General features: G+C 41.3%; 1 protein-coding gene across 1 annotated transcript; it reads left to right on the top strand.

Moving 5' to 3' along the window:
- Window positions 1-9,772: 9,772 nt before the first annotated feature.
- Window positions 9,773-17,613, top strand: ABRA (actin binding Rho activating protein). Its single transcript, XM_001506512.3, has 2 exons — window positions 9,773-10,562; window positions 16,721-17,613. The coding sequence occupies exons 1-2, from the start codon at window positions 9,841-9,843 to the stop codon at window positions 17,196-17,198; spliced, it is 1,200 nt and encodes a 399-aa protein (XP_001506562.2). The 5' UTR covers window positions 9,773-9,840; the 3' UTR covers window positions 17,199-17,613.
- Window positions 17,614-18,612: the final 999 nt, after the last annotated feature.

Genomic DNA, 18,612 nt, shown 5'->3' with positions numbered 1-18,612 from the left:
TGCAGTGGGGTGGGGTGGGGAGGGGGAGACAGACATCAATACAAATAAGTAAATTACAGCTATGTACATAAGTGGTGTGGAGCTGGAAGTGGGGGAAGGAACAAACTCTACCTTGGTCTGATAGGATCCAGCTCCTCTTGCACTGAGGTTTTTATTGTTGTGTTGCAGCTTCTTCTTTGCCATCTGTGTTTTCTCTTCACCAATGTTTTTTAAAAGAATCCACTAAGGTTGTCACTTGAATAACCATCATAAACTTGACTTTTGAGTTAGATGCTCTTTAATCAATTTTCTTAATCAACCTTTCAGATCATTTTCTAAGTGGAAAATTAATGCAATATATACTCCATAGAGGAAATTCTTAACGACAAATTATGCTACAGTGCAATCTCATATAGCCCTGTGCTAGGTTTTCTGAAAATCCCCACATCATATGTAGTGGCCTAGGGGAAACAGCATAGGCTTGTGAGTCAAAGGAGCTGGGTTCTAATCCTGACTCTGCTACTTTTGCATGCCTCAGTTTCCCCATCAGGAAAGTGGCGATTAAATACCTGTTCTTCCTCTACCTCAGAGTGAGTCTCAAGTGGGACTGTGCCTGACCTGATTATCTTATATCTACCCCAGTGCTTAATACAGTGCTTGACACAAAGTAAACACTGAACAAATACCTCAAATATGATGATGATGATTATAGTACTTGTTAAGTGCTTACTATTTGTCAAGCAGTGTTCTAAATGCTGGGATAGATACAAGTTAATCAGGTGGGACACAGTCCCCCTCCCACCTGGGACTCACAATCTATATAGGAGGGAGGAGAAACAAAGAAGCAAAGTGACTTGCCCTAAGTCACACAGCAGACATACCACAGAGCCAGGATTAGAACCCAGGTTCTCCTCTCCCAGGTTTCTGCTCTTTCCACTAGGCCATGGTGCTTCTCTCCTTCTAAGCCCCCAATCTCTTTGACAAATATCTCAGTTCAAGGATTAAAATATACACAGGGAAGGACAGGTTGAGACCATTTTACTGCCTTTTTCCCCCCAGTCTTTGCCTCCTAATTTTGTTTCCCTTACTGTCCATCCCCATCTCATATTTCTTCCCCTCAACCCCTTCATCCTGCTGTATCCCACCACACCCTTCTGAGGCTGATGTTTTCAGGATGACCTGAATGTTAAACTGAATGTTAAATCCCAGGGCTCAAATCAGGACTGGGGGAAGTGGAGATGGAGCCCCAACCTTATATTCCCCAACATCCCAGAAATCGAGCAATTGACTCAAGGTCAGAAGATAGCAGGAGATCTCAACCACCTCCTGGAGTTCTCCCATCCAAGCCAAGCCAGTTCCTCTTCAGTGATTTTCCTCATATTTCCTTTCTCCCACTCTGGGTTTCACTGAATTCCTTTTGCATGTGGCTTTACTCCCAGATTCAAGATGACTAGTGCATGGGGCTCTCTACATTAAAACTTTGAAGCTCTTATTAAAAACAAAATGATTTATTCTTTATTTCTCTCTTGACTATCGTTCTTCAAATTAACCTCCTGCTGTGTTCATTTTAAATTTAGCTTTTCAATCCTTATTTCTAATCAAAGCCAATGGTCTCTTTTAGGATTCGGTAGATTAATGTAAACACTGGTTTGACATCTTTTGAAGTTGTGCAATGTAGTATTTCATGGTATTCTGGCCAAAAAAAAAAGTAATGCCTTTACTACTCTGCCCTCTGACTAAAGTTCAGGATTAGGAAGGAGTACACTTACTGACCTTCTGACAGTGACCCTATGCTTCAATTTTCCTAATTCTCAAATGAGGAATTGGCTTTTCTTCTCCTTATCCTATAGGCCTACCATGAGGACCAATAAAGAGTGTGTTTGCAAATATTCTTCGTAGAAGGAATAACATATTAGAATTCCAGTATATTTTTGTTTTCAGTACTCCCCATTTGCTTTTTTCTCATGGAACATTTCTGGGTGGTTTGAAAAGGTATAGTTGGCTGAGTTGATGTTCTCTTGAAAACTTGTGATTGGATTTCCCCTTTCTTGGTCAATCACTTTGAGGCAAAAGAACCACCAAAGCTCTGAATGTTCAATTAGAAGTAATGATTAAACTTTAGCTGGGCCTAATCATCTAACATATCCATCTCTGATTGAATATCCTGTCTTTCCCATGAATGACAAGCCTCCTGATGCATATAGCTCCCTAAATCAATGTCTAATGATTTACCCTGCCTAATATATCGATAATTCCCTCAATGAATAAATCCTAGGTATTATTAAAAGTTTTTCCAAGCACTTTTAAACTTATTTACATCTTTTATTCACAAAGCAAATTGCTTTAAGCTTCTTTTTTTGCTCATTGAGAAGTCACAACCTGCTGCATTTTATTTCCTTAAATCATGCTATTAGTTCCTTAATACACATTTTATAGCCTTCACCTAAATCCTGAAACATTGTTTTGAGCCACCATTCATGTTCATTAGGAGTCCACCATGAAAGAATACAGTGTATCAAGTACTTGAGAATATAGAATAAAAGCCAAAAACCTGGTCCCTGCCCTCAAGGAGCATACAATCCACCATACTTTATTTACTCTTCTGTTAATTTTTCAGGGTATTTGTTAAGCGCTTATTATATACCTGGCACTATACTAAGTACTGAAATAAATCAGGTTAGACACAGTCCTTGTCCCACATGAGGTTCACACCCAATACCTTTTTTACAGATGGGGTAACTGAGGAACAGAGAAGTTCAGTAACTTGTTCAAGGTCACGTAGAAGACAAGTTGCAGAGCTAGGATTAGAATTTAGGTACTCTGATTCCCAGAACTGTGCTTTATCCACTAGGCCACGCTGCTTCCCAGTGCGTATCCTTATAGTCTGCCCCATCTAATCCCTTACCATGTGTCTCGCCTACACAAAGATAACATATTGAGTGGAAACAAAGTTTGGTTCAGGAAGTCTTCAGCTTAAGGAGCTCTGAATTAAGACAAACAGCACTAAACAATATTTATAAATGTACACCTTGTTTGAGCTTTACAACACGTTGAAGTTCAATGGAGGGGTCAGGGGTTTGACTGTCAAGAGGAGATAGGTTGGGTATGGGGAACAGATAGAGTATGATGCCTTTGGAAAATTGGATGGAGATGAGAGACCTGAGGTCTCTGCAGGAGAACAGGACAATTTTGTCAGCAGGGCAGGAAGGGGATGGAACAGATGAGAAAGTTGGAGTCTGAGAATGTAGTTTCAGACGTGCTGAGGTCAGAGATTGTACAGTCACTAGAGATGTTGAGTTGGAGCATGTGTCTACACTAGTGAGAGGGTGAGATGAGGTGGAGCTGGAGGTTGGTGGAGTTAAGAGCAGAGGAAGCAGGCAGTGGGAAGGTCTTTGGGATTAAAGTTCCTAAGGATCAGTGTGTAGGGATGGAGAAAAAGAAAAGGAATGTGAGAAAGAGATCAAAACGCTGTGGGAAATCAGAGGCGGTGCTGGGGCGCAATAGATGATAATGATAATAATTATGGTACTTGTTAAGTGCTTACTATGTGCCAAGCACTGTTCTAAGTGCTGGGTAGAACAAGTCAATCAGGTTGGACACAGTTCATGGTCGAAATGGGGCTCAAACTCTTAATCCCCATTTTACAGATGAGATAATTGAGGTCCTTAGAAGTTAAGTGACTTGCCCAAGGTCATGCAGCAGATATATTGTAGAGCTTGGATTAGAACCCAGGTCCTTTGGACTCCCAGGCTTGTGCTCTATCCACCAGGCCAAACTGCTTCTCCAACAAGATGGTAGAATTGGAATGATTGATAGGTATAGAAATGATCCTTGCCCTTAAGGAATTTACAATCTAGTGTATCCTAAGAGAACTATTCTCCTTGTGGAAACAGTTAATACTGAAGTGGAAGAAAATTTAGAAAAGAGATGCAAAACTAAATTCAGAGAATGTCTCTTTAGACTTTTTGCAAAATAATTATGTAGTAGTAAAGAAAAGTAGATTTTTTTTTTCCAATAATCTGTTCCAGACAGAACTCTGTTATCTGCCGTCTCTAAAATGTTGTCCAGGCTCTCACAACTTAATTGTAACTCAGTCAGCCTCCTTTTCTTTCTCCCTTTAGAGTAGAAACGGTGTTAGATGACTGACATATGTTAAACAAAGATACCTCACCCCATGACCCTCTTTCTACTTTCCGAATAAACATCAATCTTTATGAAAAAAATCTGAAGATAAACCTGATGGGCTTTCTCTGAAATGAGCATAGTCAGTTCCTCTCTAAGTGTCTAGTCTGTTTGTGCTTCTACAATAGTGGATTTCCAGTTGTCTGCCAGACATCTGCAAGTGCTTTCAAAAGAAAATTCAGCATTCAATTATCTCGGAAATCCTTGAGTAGTTTACATTTTCTAGTGTGAAAAGTTAAAGCGGAGAAAGGAAGATAAATGCCTTATTATAAAATGAAATATCGATGTGACAAGCCATGGATTTCCTGTTCCAATTTTTTGTAGATGTAAACTAAAGAAGAATGGTTTCTTCATAGTATAAAAAGTTCTGGCAAACTTTCCTGTCAGAAGCTGTGCACAGCTCATGGAATGAAAGGAAAAGCAGCATGGCCTACTGGAAAGAGCATAGGCCTTGGAGTCAGAAGACCTGGGTTCTAATTCCTGCTCTGCATGACCTTGGGCAAGTCACTTGACTTTTGTACACCCCAGTTTTCTCATCTGCAAAATAGGGATTAAATCCTACATCCTTCTAAATAGACTGTGAGCCCCATGCAGGACCAAGCTGTGTAAGCAGCATGGACTAGTGGTTAAAGCAACCACTGCTACTTTCTTCTCCTTCACAAATTCAGCTTTGCTTTTGGAGTTTTCTCAACTCTAGGGTGTTTTCAGTGACAATGTATGGATCCGAAAGCTGGACAGTGAAAAAACAGGATAGAAAGAACGTTGATTCTTTTGAAATGTGGTGTTGGAGAAGACTTTTGCAAAACACCACGGACTACCCGAAAAACTAACAAATGGATTTCGGAGCAAATTAAATCAAAGTAGTCTTTGGAAGGCCAAATGACTTGACTTAGACTAGCATATCTTGGACACATAATCAGGAAGACTAAATCTCTGCAGAAGACACTAATGCTAGGAAAAGTCTGGCAGACCAGCAGCTAGATGGATAGAGAGCATAAGGATAACCGAAGAACCATTAGAAAGTTTGCAGATTATGGCAGAGGACAGGACGTTCTGGAGAAAGGATATCCATGGAGTCGCTATGAATCGGAAACAACTCGAAGGCACATAATAATAATAAGAAGAAGTAAATGTGGAGCCACATCTTTCTGAGAAAGCTGTAAAAATGCACATTCTCTTGGTTGCTGTGTCCACGGCCTACTCCTGCTGACTTCAGAACTCCTCTACCCAATACTGAATAAAGGTCACTGAAGAGGCTGCAGCAACATTTGACGACATTTGGATTTCTCCACAGTTCCATGAAACATTCATCACCACCTAAATTTGGTTGGAGGACAGATACCTCTACACTGACCATTTACCTAGAACATCAAGCAGTCAATGATGTTTATTGAGTGCTTATTGTGCTCCAGAGCAGTAATAGGCACTTGGGAGAGTAAACAATAGCGTATAATTGAGTGGACATAATAATAATGTTGGTATTTGTTAAGCGCTTACTATGTGCCGAGCACTGTTCTAAGCGCTGGGATAGACATAGGGGAATCATGCTCCCTACCCTCTAGGAATTTAAAATCTAGTATAGGACTGTAAGTGATGAGCTTGCATTACCAACCTCAGTCGAAAACAAAGTGTTAGGAAGAAAATAGTCATTGCATCACAACACATCTGGAGAAGAGGCACTCACTGACTGTGAACTGGCTAGATCTGAAATCAGCATCATGATTGAATGAAACCAGTCCCATCTCTTTTGGAAAAGTCTACCATCTTCACCTTTAAGGGGGTGGATTTCATTCAGTCTTCATTCAGGCATATATTTTGAGTGCTTACTGTGTGCAGAGCACTGTACTAAACTCTTGGGAGAGTACAATGAAACAAGAAACAGACACATTCCCTGCCCACAATGAGCATGCAGTCTTACAATCAGATGCATTTACCCCAAACATAATAGATTTACCCAGCAGTATCATTCAGAAGCAGTGTTGCCTACTGGATAGCGCATAGGCTTGGGAGTCAGGAGGACCTGGATTCTAATTCAGGTTCCACCACTTTTCGGCTGTGCTACCTTGGGCAAATAGCTTCACTTCTCTGTGCCTCAGTTACCTCATCTGCAAAATGGGGATTAAGACGGCGAGCCCCGAGCGGACCATGGACCGTGTCTGACTTGATTAGCTTATATCTTCCCCAGTGCTTAACCAATGCCTGGCCCATAGTAAGCAGTTAATACCATTTTTTAAAAATGGCTTAAAGTGAAGAGCATAAGCCTATTGCTGAAGCCACTCTTATCAGAACCCGTGAGACCAGGCGGCTATAATAATAATAACAATAATTGTGGTATTTATTAAGCCCTTACTATGTGCCAAGAACTGTTCTAAAAGCTGCAGTGGTTATGAGAAAATAGGGTTGGACACAGTCCCTATTCCACATGGGGCTCACAGACTTAATCCCCATTTTACATTTGAGGTAACTGAGGCCCAGAGGAGTGATATGACTTGCCCAAGGCTACACAACAAGTAAGTAGTGGAACCCGAATTAGATGACTCCCAGGCCCATTCAGCTACACTGCTTCCCTCTAATAACTGCTACGACAGCTACTGTTGTGCAGCTCTACAGCTGGACAGCCCCAGCCAGGAAAAGCAGACTTCAGTCATCTGGGGTACAACAATGTTCTATCAAACTCTAACTGCTGCATCTGCAGCTCCGACCTTCCGGCTGCCTCTCCCTCCATCCTTTTCTACCTCCCACTATTTCCCGATGATTACTACATTCGCTCACCTGATTGCCTCAGCGGCACAATGCCCATCAACCCCTCAATTTGAGAAGAAAGTATTTTTGTAAGAAAGCAGTGCACACTGGGATGGGTAAGAGTAGGAGAAGAACACATGAAAGCCTCCAATTCAGACTTGCAGAGATATCAGTGAATCAATCGTATTTATTGAGTGCTTACTATGTGCAGGGCTCTGTAGTAACCACTTGGGAGAGTAAAATGCAGCAATAAAGAGATGCATTCCCTGTCCACAATGAGCTTATAGTCCAGAGTGTGAATGCTGAACTGGGAAGAGAGAGCTCAGAGCTTGCTAATGCTGCAAACTTTAGGATAGGAAGAAAAGGATCCAGATATAGGTTCCTGGGAGACATATCAACTCTGAGGGGAAGAGGAGAAGGCCAGAGTCAATTCAATGAATGCAGAAGTGGAAGAGTGCAGGAGAATGTCCTCATCCATTTCTTTCTTGTCCTTTACTTTTTTATTTCTTTTCCCGTCACCTTTATTGCTAGGCTTAACTGCCCAAATGTAATAGCCCTTCCCTTGCTTTTCAGTTGCAAGAGTTATGCAAAAGATAGGCCAATTATATGAGTAATCAACCAATCAATTGTATTTATTGAGAATTTATGGTGTGCACTGTGATGGTGGTGGTCAGTGTTCTTGGCAGCAGGATCTGAGTTCGGAACTCCAGCAGCCCCAAGCTTTCCTCCCTGCTTCCCCCCTCCAGCAGAGGAAGGAGTGGGATCTTAGTGCTCCTGCCCTAAACTGTAAGCACTTTGTGGGAGGGATCATGTCAATCCATCAGTCATATTTATTAAGCAATTACTGTGTGCAGAGCACTGTACTAAGTGCTTGGGAGAGTACAATATATCAGAGTTGTTAGACACATTCCCTGCCCACAACGAAATCAAAGTCTAGAGAGGGAGACAGACTTGCAGTAATCTGCACATGGCAAGTGCTCAATGAATACAGTAGTCTGCACATGGTAAGTGCTCAATAAATATGAATGATTGATTGTTGTCTTGGGAGTCGGAGGACATGGGTTTTAATCCCAGCTCTGCCACTTGTCTGCTCTGTGACCTTGGGCAAGCCATTTAACTTCTCTGTGACCCAGCTTCCTCTATTGTAAAATTGGGATTAAGACTGTGAGCCCAAATAAGACAATCTGATTACCTTGTATAATAATAATAATAATGTTGGTATTTGTTAAGCGCTTACTATGTGCCAAGCACTGTTCTAAGCACTGGGGTAGACACAGGGGAATCAGGTTGTCCCATGTGGGGCTCACAGTCTTAATCCCCATTTTACAGATGAGGTAACTGAGGCACCGAGAAGTTAAGTGACTTACCCAAAGTCACACAGCTGACAAGTGGCCGAGCCGGGATTCGAACCCATGACCTCTGACTCCAAAGCCCGGGCTCTTTCCACTGAGCCACGCTGCTTCTCTTCTACCCCAACACTTAGAACAGTGCTTGGCACATAGTAAGAGCTTAAAAAATACCATAATTATTATTATAAATACTACTGACTGATTGATTTAAGGTGCGGAGACCTTGAGCCCATGTGGGGAAGGAACAGAGGAAATGATATTAGTGGCTCCAGAGATAATAAAGAAGGAAAACAGGTACAGTACAGTCAATCATACTTTACTTCAAAACAAATCCAGGAATTTTTTATTTTTGCTTTATTGGTTTTACAGAATCTTCACCAATTTCCTGTCAAAAGCATTAACTTTCCCATTTATTTTTCTATTATGTAAATTTTCAGTATATTCACAAGTGCGAGAAAGAAAAGAGAATTCACTTCCTTTCAAATTGAGGGGGAAAAGGGTCCAATATTAAAGAAATAAAAAATTAGTTCACATTATATTGATGTCTCCTTTAATTGAGTTGAATAGAGAAATGAAAAGCCAATTCCACACTTTTTGTTCAATAGCCTGTGAAAGTTAACAATTTGAAAATTCAATATTTACATGTACACACACAAAAAAAATCAAAATATTATTGGCATGTATTTACATTAATTTTGCAACATACAACCATATTTCATTGTGTTTTTAATCACTGTTTCCTAATTCATTGTTTGGGCCATTTTTTTAAAAAAAGTTTATGGTATTTGTTTATTGTATGTGCCAGCCACTGTACTGTACACTGAGGTAGATACTAGATAATCAGGTTGGACACAGTCCATGTCCCACATGGGGCTCACAGTCTTAATCCGCATTTTACAGATGAGGTAACTGAGGCACTGAGAAGTTAAGTGACTTGTCTAAGGCCACACCGAAGACATGTGGAGGAGTTAAGAGTTAGAACTCAGGTCTTCTGACTCCTGGGCCCACAATCTTTCCACTAGACCAAGCTGCGTAATACATTTTGGGAATATATGAATATACTTTCTATTAATTTTTTTAGAAACTAGGTACTTGATGATTTTCTGTGTAACATGATCTTCCAGAAACCAATTAGCAACACTAATTTGGGAATCCCTTAATCTCCAACAACTAGCTGAACTTATTCAGAGACAAATTTAAAGGAAATCAACATATTATTTACCCCTGAAGCAATCAAGAAAAAAGAGCACTTGCTCTTTTGGGTGCCAGTATTTTCCAGTGAAGCAGTCGGAGAATAGAAGGCCACTTCTCTCATCCTTCCTTTCCATCTTGAATGCCCTATCTGCTGAGATGAAATACAAACCTTGTGGTCTTAAAAAAGAATGCTGTCAGAGCAAAGGCACCGTATCTTTGTGAGAAATGCTTGACATAGTTTCCATCGTCACCAATCCTTCTCCCTTCCCCTCCCACACTCCACTTCTATTTAAATCGCAGTGGCTCCATCCCCTGAACTTTATTCTCTTTGAGCAGCCTTTGCAGGATTAGAAGGGGACTATCGAGGGGACAGTCGAGAAAAGGAAACAGCAACATGGCTCCAGAGGAAAAGCCAACAGAGAATCCAGCAAAGAGAGCCATCAAAAAGATACGGACAGCTACTCTGGTGGTCAGTCTAGCCCGAGGATGGCAGCAATGGGCAAACGAGAACAGTACAAAGCAAGCCCAAGAGCCTGCTGGCTGGCTACCCAGTGGGGAGAAGGAGTCCAGCAAGCTGCCCAAAGAAAATCCCTGGAGGAAATCATCACTTCCCACCAATGGAGAACCAGAGGAAAGCGGGAGATGGGCCCAGCCAGAGACACCTGTCGCTAACGGAGCTAGACAATCCCTAGATGGTCCCCCTGAAGGAACTGGGGAGTCCCTTATCAAAAGGAAAGAGGTGCCCAAGACAGTTGTCCACAAAGTCTATGAAAGAGGAAGAGACGTGAGTCTCCTCAGCCACAGGTATGAAAATGATGAGACCAACCTGGACGCTCGGCAGCAGAAGGGAGACTTAAGCAATGTTGATAAAATCCTTAATGACCACTCGTCACCAACCAGGAGGAGGAAGTGCTCTAACCTGGTGGTGGAACTGACCAAAGGCTGGAAACAGATGGAACAAGAAGAGAGGAGATCGGAACCAGAGGAGACAAAGTGGCGCAGTGATAGCGTGGACACGGAAGACAGTGGCTACAGTGGGGAGGGTGAAGACAGAGTGGAACAGGAAGAGAACCACCAAGTGACGGCTGCAAGGATTAAGCGACCCATGTCTACCCAGTAAGTGAACCTGTGTGTCCTCAGATTTGGCCCGAGTAGTTAGTTCAAAGTTCACAGAAGAGCGGTCGGGGATGCCATTTTGAAAGGGAAGATAACTGGTTGTAAACTTGGCAACTGTCCGTCAGTGACATTTAGCGAGACCTAAGTGAAGGTACATCTGGGTGATGACAGGCAGGGAAGGAGGAGCCCCATTGGTCATCAGACAGCCCTGTGCCCACTCACAAGTCCTTGTGTTGGTTCCTCCCAACTTCTGCCCCCAAAGGGCAGAGGTTATGAGGTGGGAGGGTAGGGAAGAGGAAGGAGAGAAGGCTCATCTGGGTGGATGTTGCTTGAGTAGCAACCATTTAACTGACCAGTGCCTCTGGACACAGACAGATCTTCAAAGTCCAAAAATGGAGGAAGAATTAGGTGTGTTGAGCCAGCCTAGTCCAGCCCATCTGGTCTGGCTAGTCCTAGCCCCAGGTTAGGTGACATGTAGAGAAGCCCAGGGGTCAGAGAAGAGTCATGGAAGGATTTAACCACTCTGCTTTTCCAGAAAATATGAGCTGTACTGTAATGGGTAGGTGGGTATAGGACTTTCAACTGCAGAAGGCCCCTCTAGATTGTAAGCTTTTTGTGAGCTGGGAACGTATCTACCAACTCTGTTGTATTGTACTCTCCCACGTGCAGTTCTAGGAAATGCTAGGAGCAGCATGATCAGGTGGAAGGTACGCAGACCTAAGAGTCAGAGGATCTGGATTACCTGGGTTCTAATCCTGATACGGCCACTTGCCTGCTGTATGACTGGGCAAGTCACTAACTGCTCTGTGCCTCAATTTCCACATCTATAAAACTGGGATTCAATATCTGTTCTTACTCCAACTTGGATTGTACATCTCATGCCCCATAAAGAACAGTATGGCCTAGTGAAGAGAGCACAGGTCTGGAAGTCAGAGGACCTGAATTCTAATTCTGGCTCCACCACTGGCCTGCTGGTGACTTTGGGCAAGGCACTTCACTTCTCTGTGCCTCAGTTACCTCTTCTGGAAAATGGATTCAATAGATGTTCTCCTTCCTTCTTAGAAATGAGCCGTGTGCAGGGACTGTCTCTAACCTAATTATCTTGTATCTTCCCCAGCCCTTAGAATGGTGCTTGACACTTAATAAGCACTTAACATATACCATTGTTATTATTATTGTTATTATTAGAGATAGGGGCTGTGTATGACCTGATCAACTTTTAACTACCTCAGCACCTGACACATAGTAAGCCTTTAACAAACACTATAAAATGATAATAATGTTGTTATAATAATAATAATAATGTTAATAATAATAATGAAATGCTGCAGAGAAGGACTTGGCAGAACTAAATGTTTGATTCGTTATGGAGGGCAAAGGAAAATTGGTTAGAAAATGACCAAGCCTGGTAACTGGGAGATTGCATTGCCAGAGACCCTGCTACGATTCTGTGACAAATTACAATCATCAGGTTTATAGATACTTGTTCAAACATCTGCAGCAACTCTCCCTTCCACAAAGCTTAGGGGCCCAATCTGTATCTGGTATTAAAACATATTCTAAAAGAGGAAATAAGTTGGTAAAATTATGATTTTTCAGAAATTTACTGCAAAATGGATTACTCATCCATCTGACAAAAAAATGTGGTATACATCCTAAATAAAAAATATCATATTAATTTACATCAAAAAGTGATAGTTTCTGCTTCCTTATCTTTGCATAAGAATAAATCAAGATGATTACATATATTTTTGTCCTTCATCCTTAAGACATTTCCTGGTAATATGGCATTTGCTTGGAGAAAGGTAACAAACTCATTATGATTACTAGGGATTCACTTTGGGCTCTGCAATAGCCAGAGCCTGAAAATGAATTTAGCATTTGAAAGTATTAGGTTCAATGAAGTCAAGATTAGCAGCTCCCATGACAGGACCAAAGTCCTAAGCAAACTGCATTGACTGAAAATAGCTTTGGCACTTTAGCCCCAACAACTATTTTGAAATACAAATTCTGTAGTTCCAAAAATAACTCATCTTCTTTTGGAGGACAGTATTGGTTATATGAGAGAGGGGCTACATTTATAGTTTACAAAATTTACAACTAATTTCGTAAATAATATTATTAAGCACCAGAGTAGATTCAAGATAATCAGATCTGATGCAGTCCCTATTTCACATGCAACTCACAATCCAAGAGGAGAACAGATATTCTATCCTCATTTTATAGATGCAGAAACTGAAACACAATTAAGTGACTTGCCCTTACAAATGATAAATATAGAATTAAAATTTGAGTGTCTTGACTCACCACTCCATGGCCTTTCCAAAAGGCCCACTGCCTCTCATCCAATCTGAACCAAATCAATCTAACATTAATGTCCCCAGTATGTTTTAGATAGGCTGTCCCTCCAAGTAGCCAGATTTGAGCAAATAAAGTTGTTTTTATAATACTGAACACTTTGTAATTGTTTTATTTTATTGACATCAATACTTGATAGCACCTACTCGACCATTATACTATCATCATCAACTTTTAGTAGTTAGTGGAATAGGAAGACATTTACAGTCAAATAATTCTGTTCCTATTGGATTTCATAGCTTTTCATCCAAAAAATTTTATGGATAGTTTGAGGTTAATTACACACCACCCAGGGGCAAATAGCAGAGCTGGGTTTGGAACCCGAGTCTACCAGTCACAAGCTATTTCGATTAGACAACACTGGCTCTCACGTGGCATAGTGGAGAGAGCTTGAACCTGGGAGTCTGAAGGTTATAGGATCTAATTCTGTCTTCCACTTGTCTGCTGTGTGACCTTGGGCAAGTCACTTTACTTCTCTGGGCCTCAGTACCCTCATCCATAAAATGGGGATTGAGACTGTGAGCCTAACATGGGATAGGGACTGTCCAAACCGAATTGCTTGTATCTATCCCAGCACTTAGTACAGCGCCCGGCAGATATGCCATAATAATATTTCTTACTATTACATTTAAAACTTGTTTTCACTGTACCTTAAACAGGGATATAGATATAGCAGAGAAAAGTTGGAAAGGACTGTAATGGAAATCTAAAAGTGGAGGTTTGAGTTTAAGGTCGGAGGCTTTAACAAGCACAGGAGGAATCACACCTTTCAGCACAGGAGGAATCACACCTTTCACTCTCCATTTGCACTTAGTTGTCTGGATTTAGGTGAATCAACTTAGACACTTCCAAGGAGACTATTTAAAACCCTAGAAGGAAGAACCCCATACTGTCTTTTGTACAGAAAAGGAACTGAAAATTCAGGAAATGCATATTCAGTGAGAGACCAGGTGGAACTAGGTAAGAAGAGCTAGTACAAACCATTAGTAGAGAGGGAAAGTGAAATCTGATGAACATTGGTAATGTGGAGTATTTTAGTAAGATCCTTATCATGAAATAAAGTTACGATCATTTAGATAGTGAGGAAGAAAGCTGCAGTGGAAAATAATAATTGTATGTGGTTATAAAGAAAATGAAATTTGGATTTGCAGAGATTGGCAAAAGAAAGAAATTTACAAAGACAGATTCAACTGTGATTCCTTTTCCCTGAAACTTACTCAAAATTTAAATAATTAAAAATGTATAAAAATGTATACTGCATTAATTTTCTATGCTTTCTGTTGCAGAATGGGGAAGCCCAATGCATTAAAAATTAATGTGGGTAATATCATTGAATAAATCAATTGATACTAAAATCATTTGAATCAGTAAAACACTTTACTTCCAAATCAATTTACTACAAGATATCAGGACTTCTCCTAATATCCTTTGGAAGTTGTATGTGGAAGATGAAGACATAATACAAATAATAGAGGGATTTGTTAGCACTCTGTGCTAAGCACTATGCTAAGCACCAAGGTAGATAAAATACAATCAGATCAGATCTAGTTTCTGTTTCATGTGGAGATCACAGGCTAAGTGGGAGGGAGTACAGGCATTTAATCTTCACTTTACAGATGAGGAAACTGAGGCAGAGAGCTGTTAAATGACTTGCCCAAGATCACACAGCAGACAAGTGGCAGAGCCGGGATTAGAACCAGATCTCCTGACTCCCAGATCCGTGCTCTTTCCACTAGGTCATTCAATGCACTTAGAGAATCAAATTACAACGGATGTGTCACACACTATTCTATCAATGCTTGGTGTGTCATTGAGGGTTTATTTGATACCAAGGAATTTATGGGAAAGATGATAAGGGAGTGTACTAATATGAATTCCAAAACAAAATTCTGGAAGACAAGAGAAGGCTGAGTTCATATATACCCACTGACTGTGAACCGTATATATGAATATGTACTGGGCAGCTATGGCTATGCTTCATATTTTCAATAGTTCAGCATGTGGGTTGCTCTTTAAACATGACACCAAGAAATATAATCTCTGGATGCAAAAACCTGCCTTAAAGATCTCTCTCTCTCTCTCCCTCTCTCTCTCTCTCTCTCTCTCTCTCTCACTCACACACACACACACACACACACACACATACACAAACACACACCATCCATTTATATACTACTTCTTTGAGCAAAAACTATCATTATGAAATATAACTGTTAAACACATCGTGTGTAGGATGAGCTGTCTACCAAGTCATCCAAAGTGGGCAAAGGAATGAGCAATAAACAGACTGTGTTATTCTCTATCTATTTATCAGTTGCTGAACAACGTTTTGGATCCAAATCTATTGAAAATACACTAACATTGTATTTCTGGCTTTCTGTGATCCATCTTCACTTTCCCTGGTGGGCAACCACATCTACCCCTCTGGAACACAAGCCTGGAGCAGAAGAGTGGTGTTACTCATTTTGAGCAGCAACAAAATAAGCCCCTGGTGGGCAGGGCCTGTCTCTCTTTATTGCTGATTGTACTTTCCAAGCGCTTAGTACAGTGCTCTGCCCACAGTAAGCGCTCGATAAATACAACTGAATGAATGAATGAAGTAGAACAGTAACTACTCTCTCATTTGTTAAGAGACTGAATGCTTTGGGTTGGTGATTTCATTTGAACAGATTCTGGGAGCACTGGCATCTGTAATAAGATGGTACCTCATGTGAGTTAGTAATTCTGGGGCTGAAGTGGTGAAAATGAGTGCAGAACGTATCTATTTTCTGAAGTTGTCAAAGGTTGGTGAAACCGTGCCACCTACTGGTTGTAAGTAAATTAGAAATAGGCACTAGGTAAAATTTTGTGTGGGCATGAAAGATACACTTTATTTCATCATTGAACCCACCCCACAGTAAAGAATACCAGGTACATTGTTCAAAACAGACACTATGAGTACATGTATAAAAATCTGATAATAATAATAATGATCATAATAATAATAATAAGCTCATTTGGGGCAGGGAACGTTTTGGCTAATTCTACTGAACTTTCCCAAGTGCTCAGTAGAGTGCTCTTCACATAGTGAGCACTCAATAAATACTGTTGACTGATTTACTAATAATAGTATTTGTTAATCACATACGATGTGCCAAGGAGTGTACTAAGCACTGGGATAGATTAAATACAATCTGACCATACACAGTTCTTGTCCTTCTTATTGTTCACAGTCTAGAGGGAAGAGTTTAGGTATTTAATCCTCATTTTACAGATGGGAAAAGAGACACAAAAGTTAAGTAACTTGTCTAAGGACACCCAAATAACAATTTGCAGTTAGCTCCAAGTCTGATGTAATGCAGCACTACATGCTTTCCGCACAATTTATAATTTCACTTAATAAATATTATTACTCCTACTAACTTGGTGGGTGTTTACAATGTTGAAAAATGTGGGTGCATCAGGAGGGCAAATGAGGACAATCCACTGCAAACTTCTAGAAGAAACAGAATCACTAGGACATTGCTCAGGGTGAGAAATGGAAGGCTCTTTAGGCTGAAAGTCTATTTTAACCATCTTTGCTCATATTTGATACTTTACCCTAAGGGCACAAAGACCATCTTGAACTGTGGTGACGTTCAGATGTTAGCCCTGAAAGTCCTCTAGACTGTAAACTTGTCAGGGCAGGGAACGTGTTGTATTCTCCCAAGCGCTAAGTACAGTGCTCTACACACAGTAAGCACTCAATAGATACGACTGGCTGATTGACTGAATGACATCCTGAAAGGTAACGGCAATTCTCCGGCTTTGTTCCTTCACAGAGCGAGCAGGTTTGCTGAAAAGATTCACAGCCAGGCCCAGAGCAAGTCCGGCCCCGTGAATAGCTTGAGAGGCAAGTGGCAGCAGTGGTCTGACGAGCACCTGCAATCGCAGAGGCTGAATCCATTCAGTGAAGAATTCGACTACCAGCTGGCCATGTCCACCCGGCTCCATAAAGGAGATGCGGGCTACGGCCGGCCCAAGGAGGGGACCAAGACAGCCGAGAGGGCCAAGCGGGCGGAGCAACACATCCACCGGGAGATCATGGATCTGTGCTTTGTGATCAGGACCATGGCTCGCAAGAGGAGGGACGGCAAGATCCAGGTCACTTTCGGGGAGCTCTTCGACCGCTATGTGCGGATTTCGGACAAGGTGGTGGGCATCCTGATGCGAGCCAGGAAACACGGACTGGTGGACTTTGAGGGAGAAATGTTGTGGCAAGGTAGAGATGATGATGTTGTGATCACTCTGCTTGAGTGAACGGGTGCAGAAGCCCAGGAGTCCCTCGATCTGCCTACTACTGAGGGCTGGTGCCCAGCAGATGCTAAGAAAAACCAATATCACCCTGCACCTCAAAACCATCAGACTGACACTGTGCATCAATTCCCTGAATCCGCTATCATATATTTCCCTCAGTGTGGTACTGTGCAAACCAGCCCCGGGCTGAGGAGGATGAGTGCTTTCTATCCGATAGGAATCACACCCGGAACTTATGGGTTCATATTAGACCCCAGAGCAGAAGAGATGGATCAAGCTAAAACTCTAAATAGTCTTAAGTAATGTTTGGGCTCCTGAAAACATGTAGGATAGTTAGTGGGACATTCATATATGAACAGTAGAAGAATGATAATACAAAAATGCTATTCAAATAATAAAAATGTATGTATGGAGTGTCCTATGCATTGTTTCTAAAGGGAAATGCAGCAAATTGAATACATAAATAATTCCTGAAATTTAAAAGTGTCATGCACACTTCTGGTGCCATTAGGAAATTAAGGACCTGACATATTTAAAGTTATTAATCAATCAGTCAATTGTATTTATTGAGCACTTCCTGTGTGCAGAGCACAATACTAAGCGCTAGGAAGAGTACAATATATCATAGGAGAGTGCAATATTAATACACAACGTTAGGGTGCATGTTTCACTGTGGGATATGTCAACCGTTGTGTACTGGATAGAGCTTGGACCGGAGAGTCAGAAGGTCATGGGTTCTAATTCTAGCTCCATTTCTCTGCTGGGTGGTCTTGGATAAGTCACTTAACTTCTCTGTGTCTCAGTTACCTCATCGGCAAAATGAGGACTAAGACTGTGCATGACAAGGGACAAGGGACCGTATCCAATTCGATTTGCTTGTGTCCACCCTAGCATTTAGTACAGTATCTGGCACATAGTAAGGGCTTAACAAATACCATAATGTATTTTATTTTATTTATAACTACAACAAGACTGTTAAATTATACATAGTACATAGTACATATTCACACAAAATAGTGAATTTTTCCTTAGGGTGAAAGTCAAGAAAAACAAAAATGCCACTAGAACACCCAGTGCCAGAGCAGCTGTTCCAGTAAGAATGATTTTAAAGCAGACTTTTCATTCCTTCGATAGCAATCTGCCATAGGCCCCCACTGTATTGGGGTCCTAATGCCCATAAGCTTGGCATCGTGGAGAGAATGTCATTAGCTTCACCCACAGGGTTTTCCAGGTAGGAAGGGTAGCATAGTTGACTCCCGACCCTGATTCTTCCTCAAACACAAAGAGGAGCCAAGATAGCACTTAGTACAGTGCTCAGCACACAGAAAGTGCTCAATAAATACGATTGATTGAGATGGTGGCTCCATGTCTTGCTCTCTGGAACCCTTTCAGGACATGTGAGGATTGGGTACAAGCC

The sequence above is a fragment of the Ornithorhynchus anatinus genome, chromosome 4 (genome assembly GCF_004115215.2).
Source record: "Ornithorhynchus anatinus isolate Pmale09 chromosome 4, mOrnAna1.pri.v4, whole genome shotgun sequence".
Taxonomy (NCBI): domain Eukaryota; kingdom Metazoa; phylum Chordata; class Mammalia; order Monotremata; family Ornithorhynchidae; genus Ornithorhynchus; species Ornithorhynchus anatinus.
The sequence above is the reverse complement of the archived record's forward strand: the minus strand, read 5'-3'. Positions and strand labels throughout refer to the sequence as shown.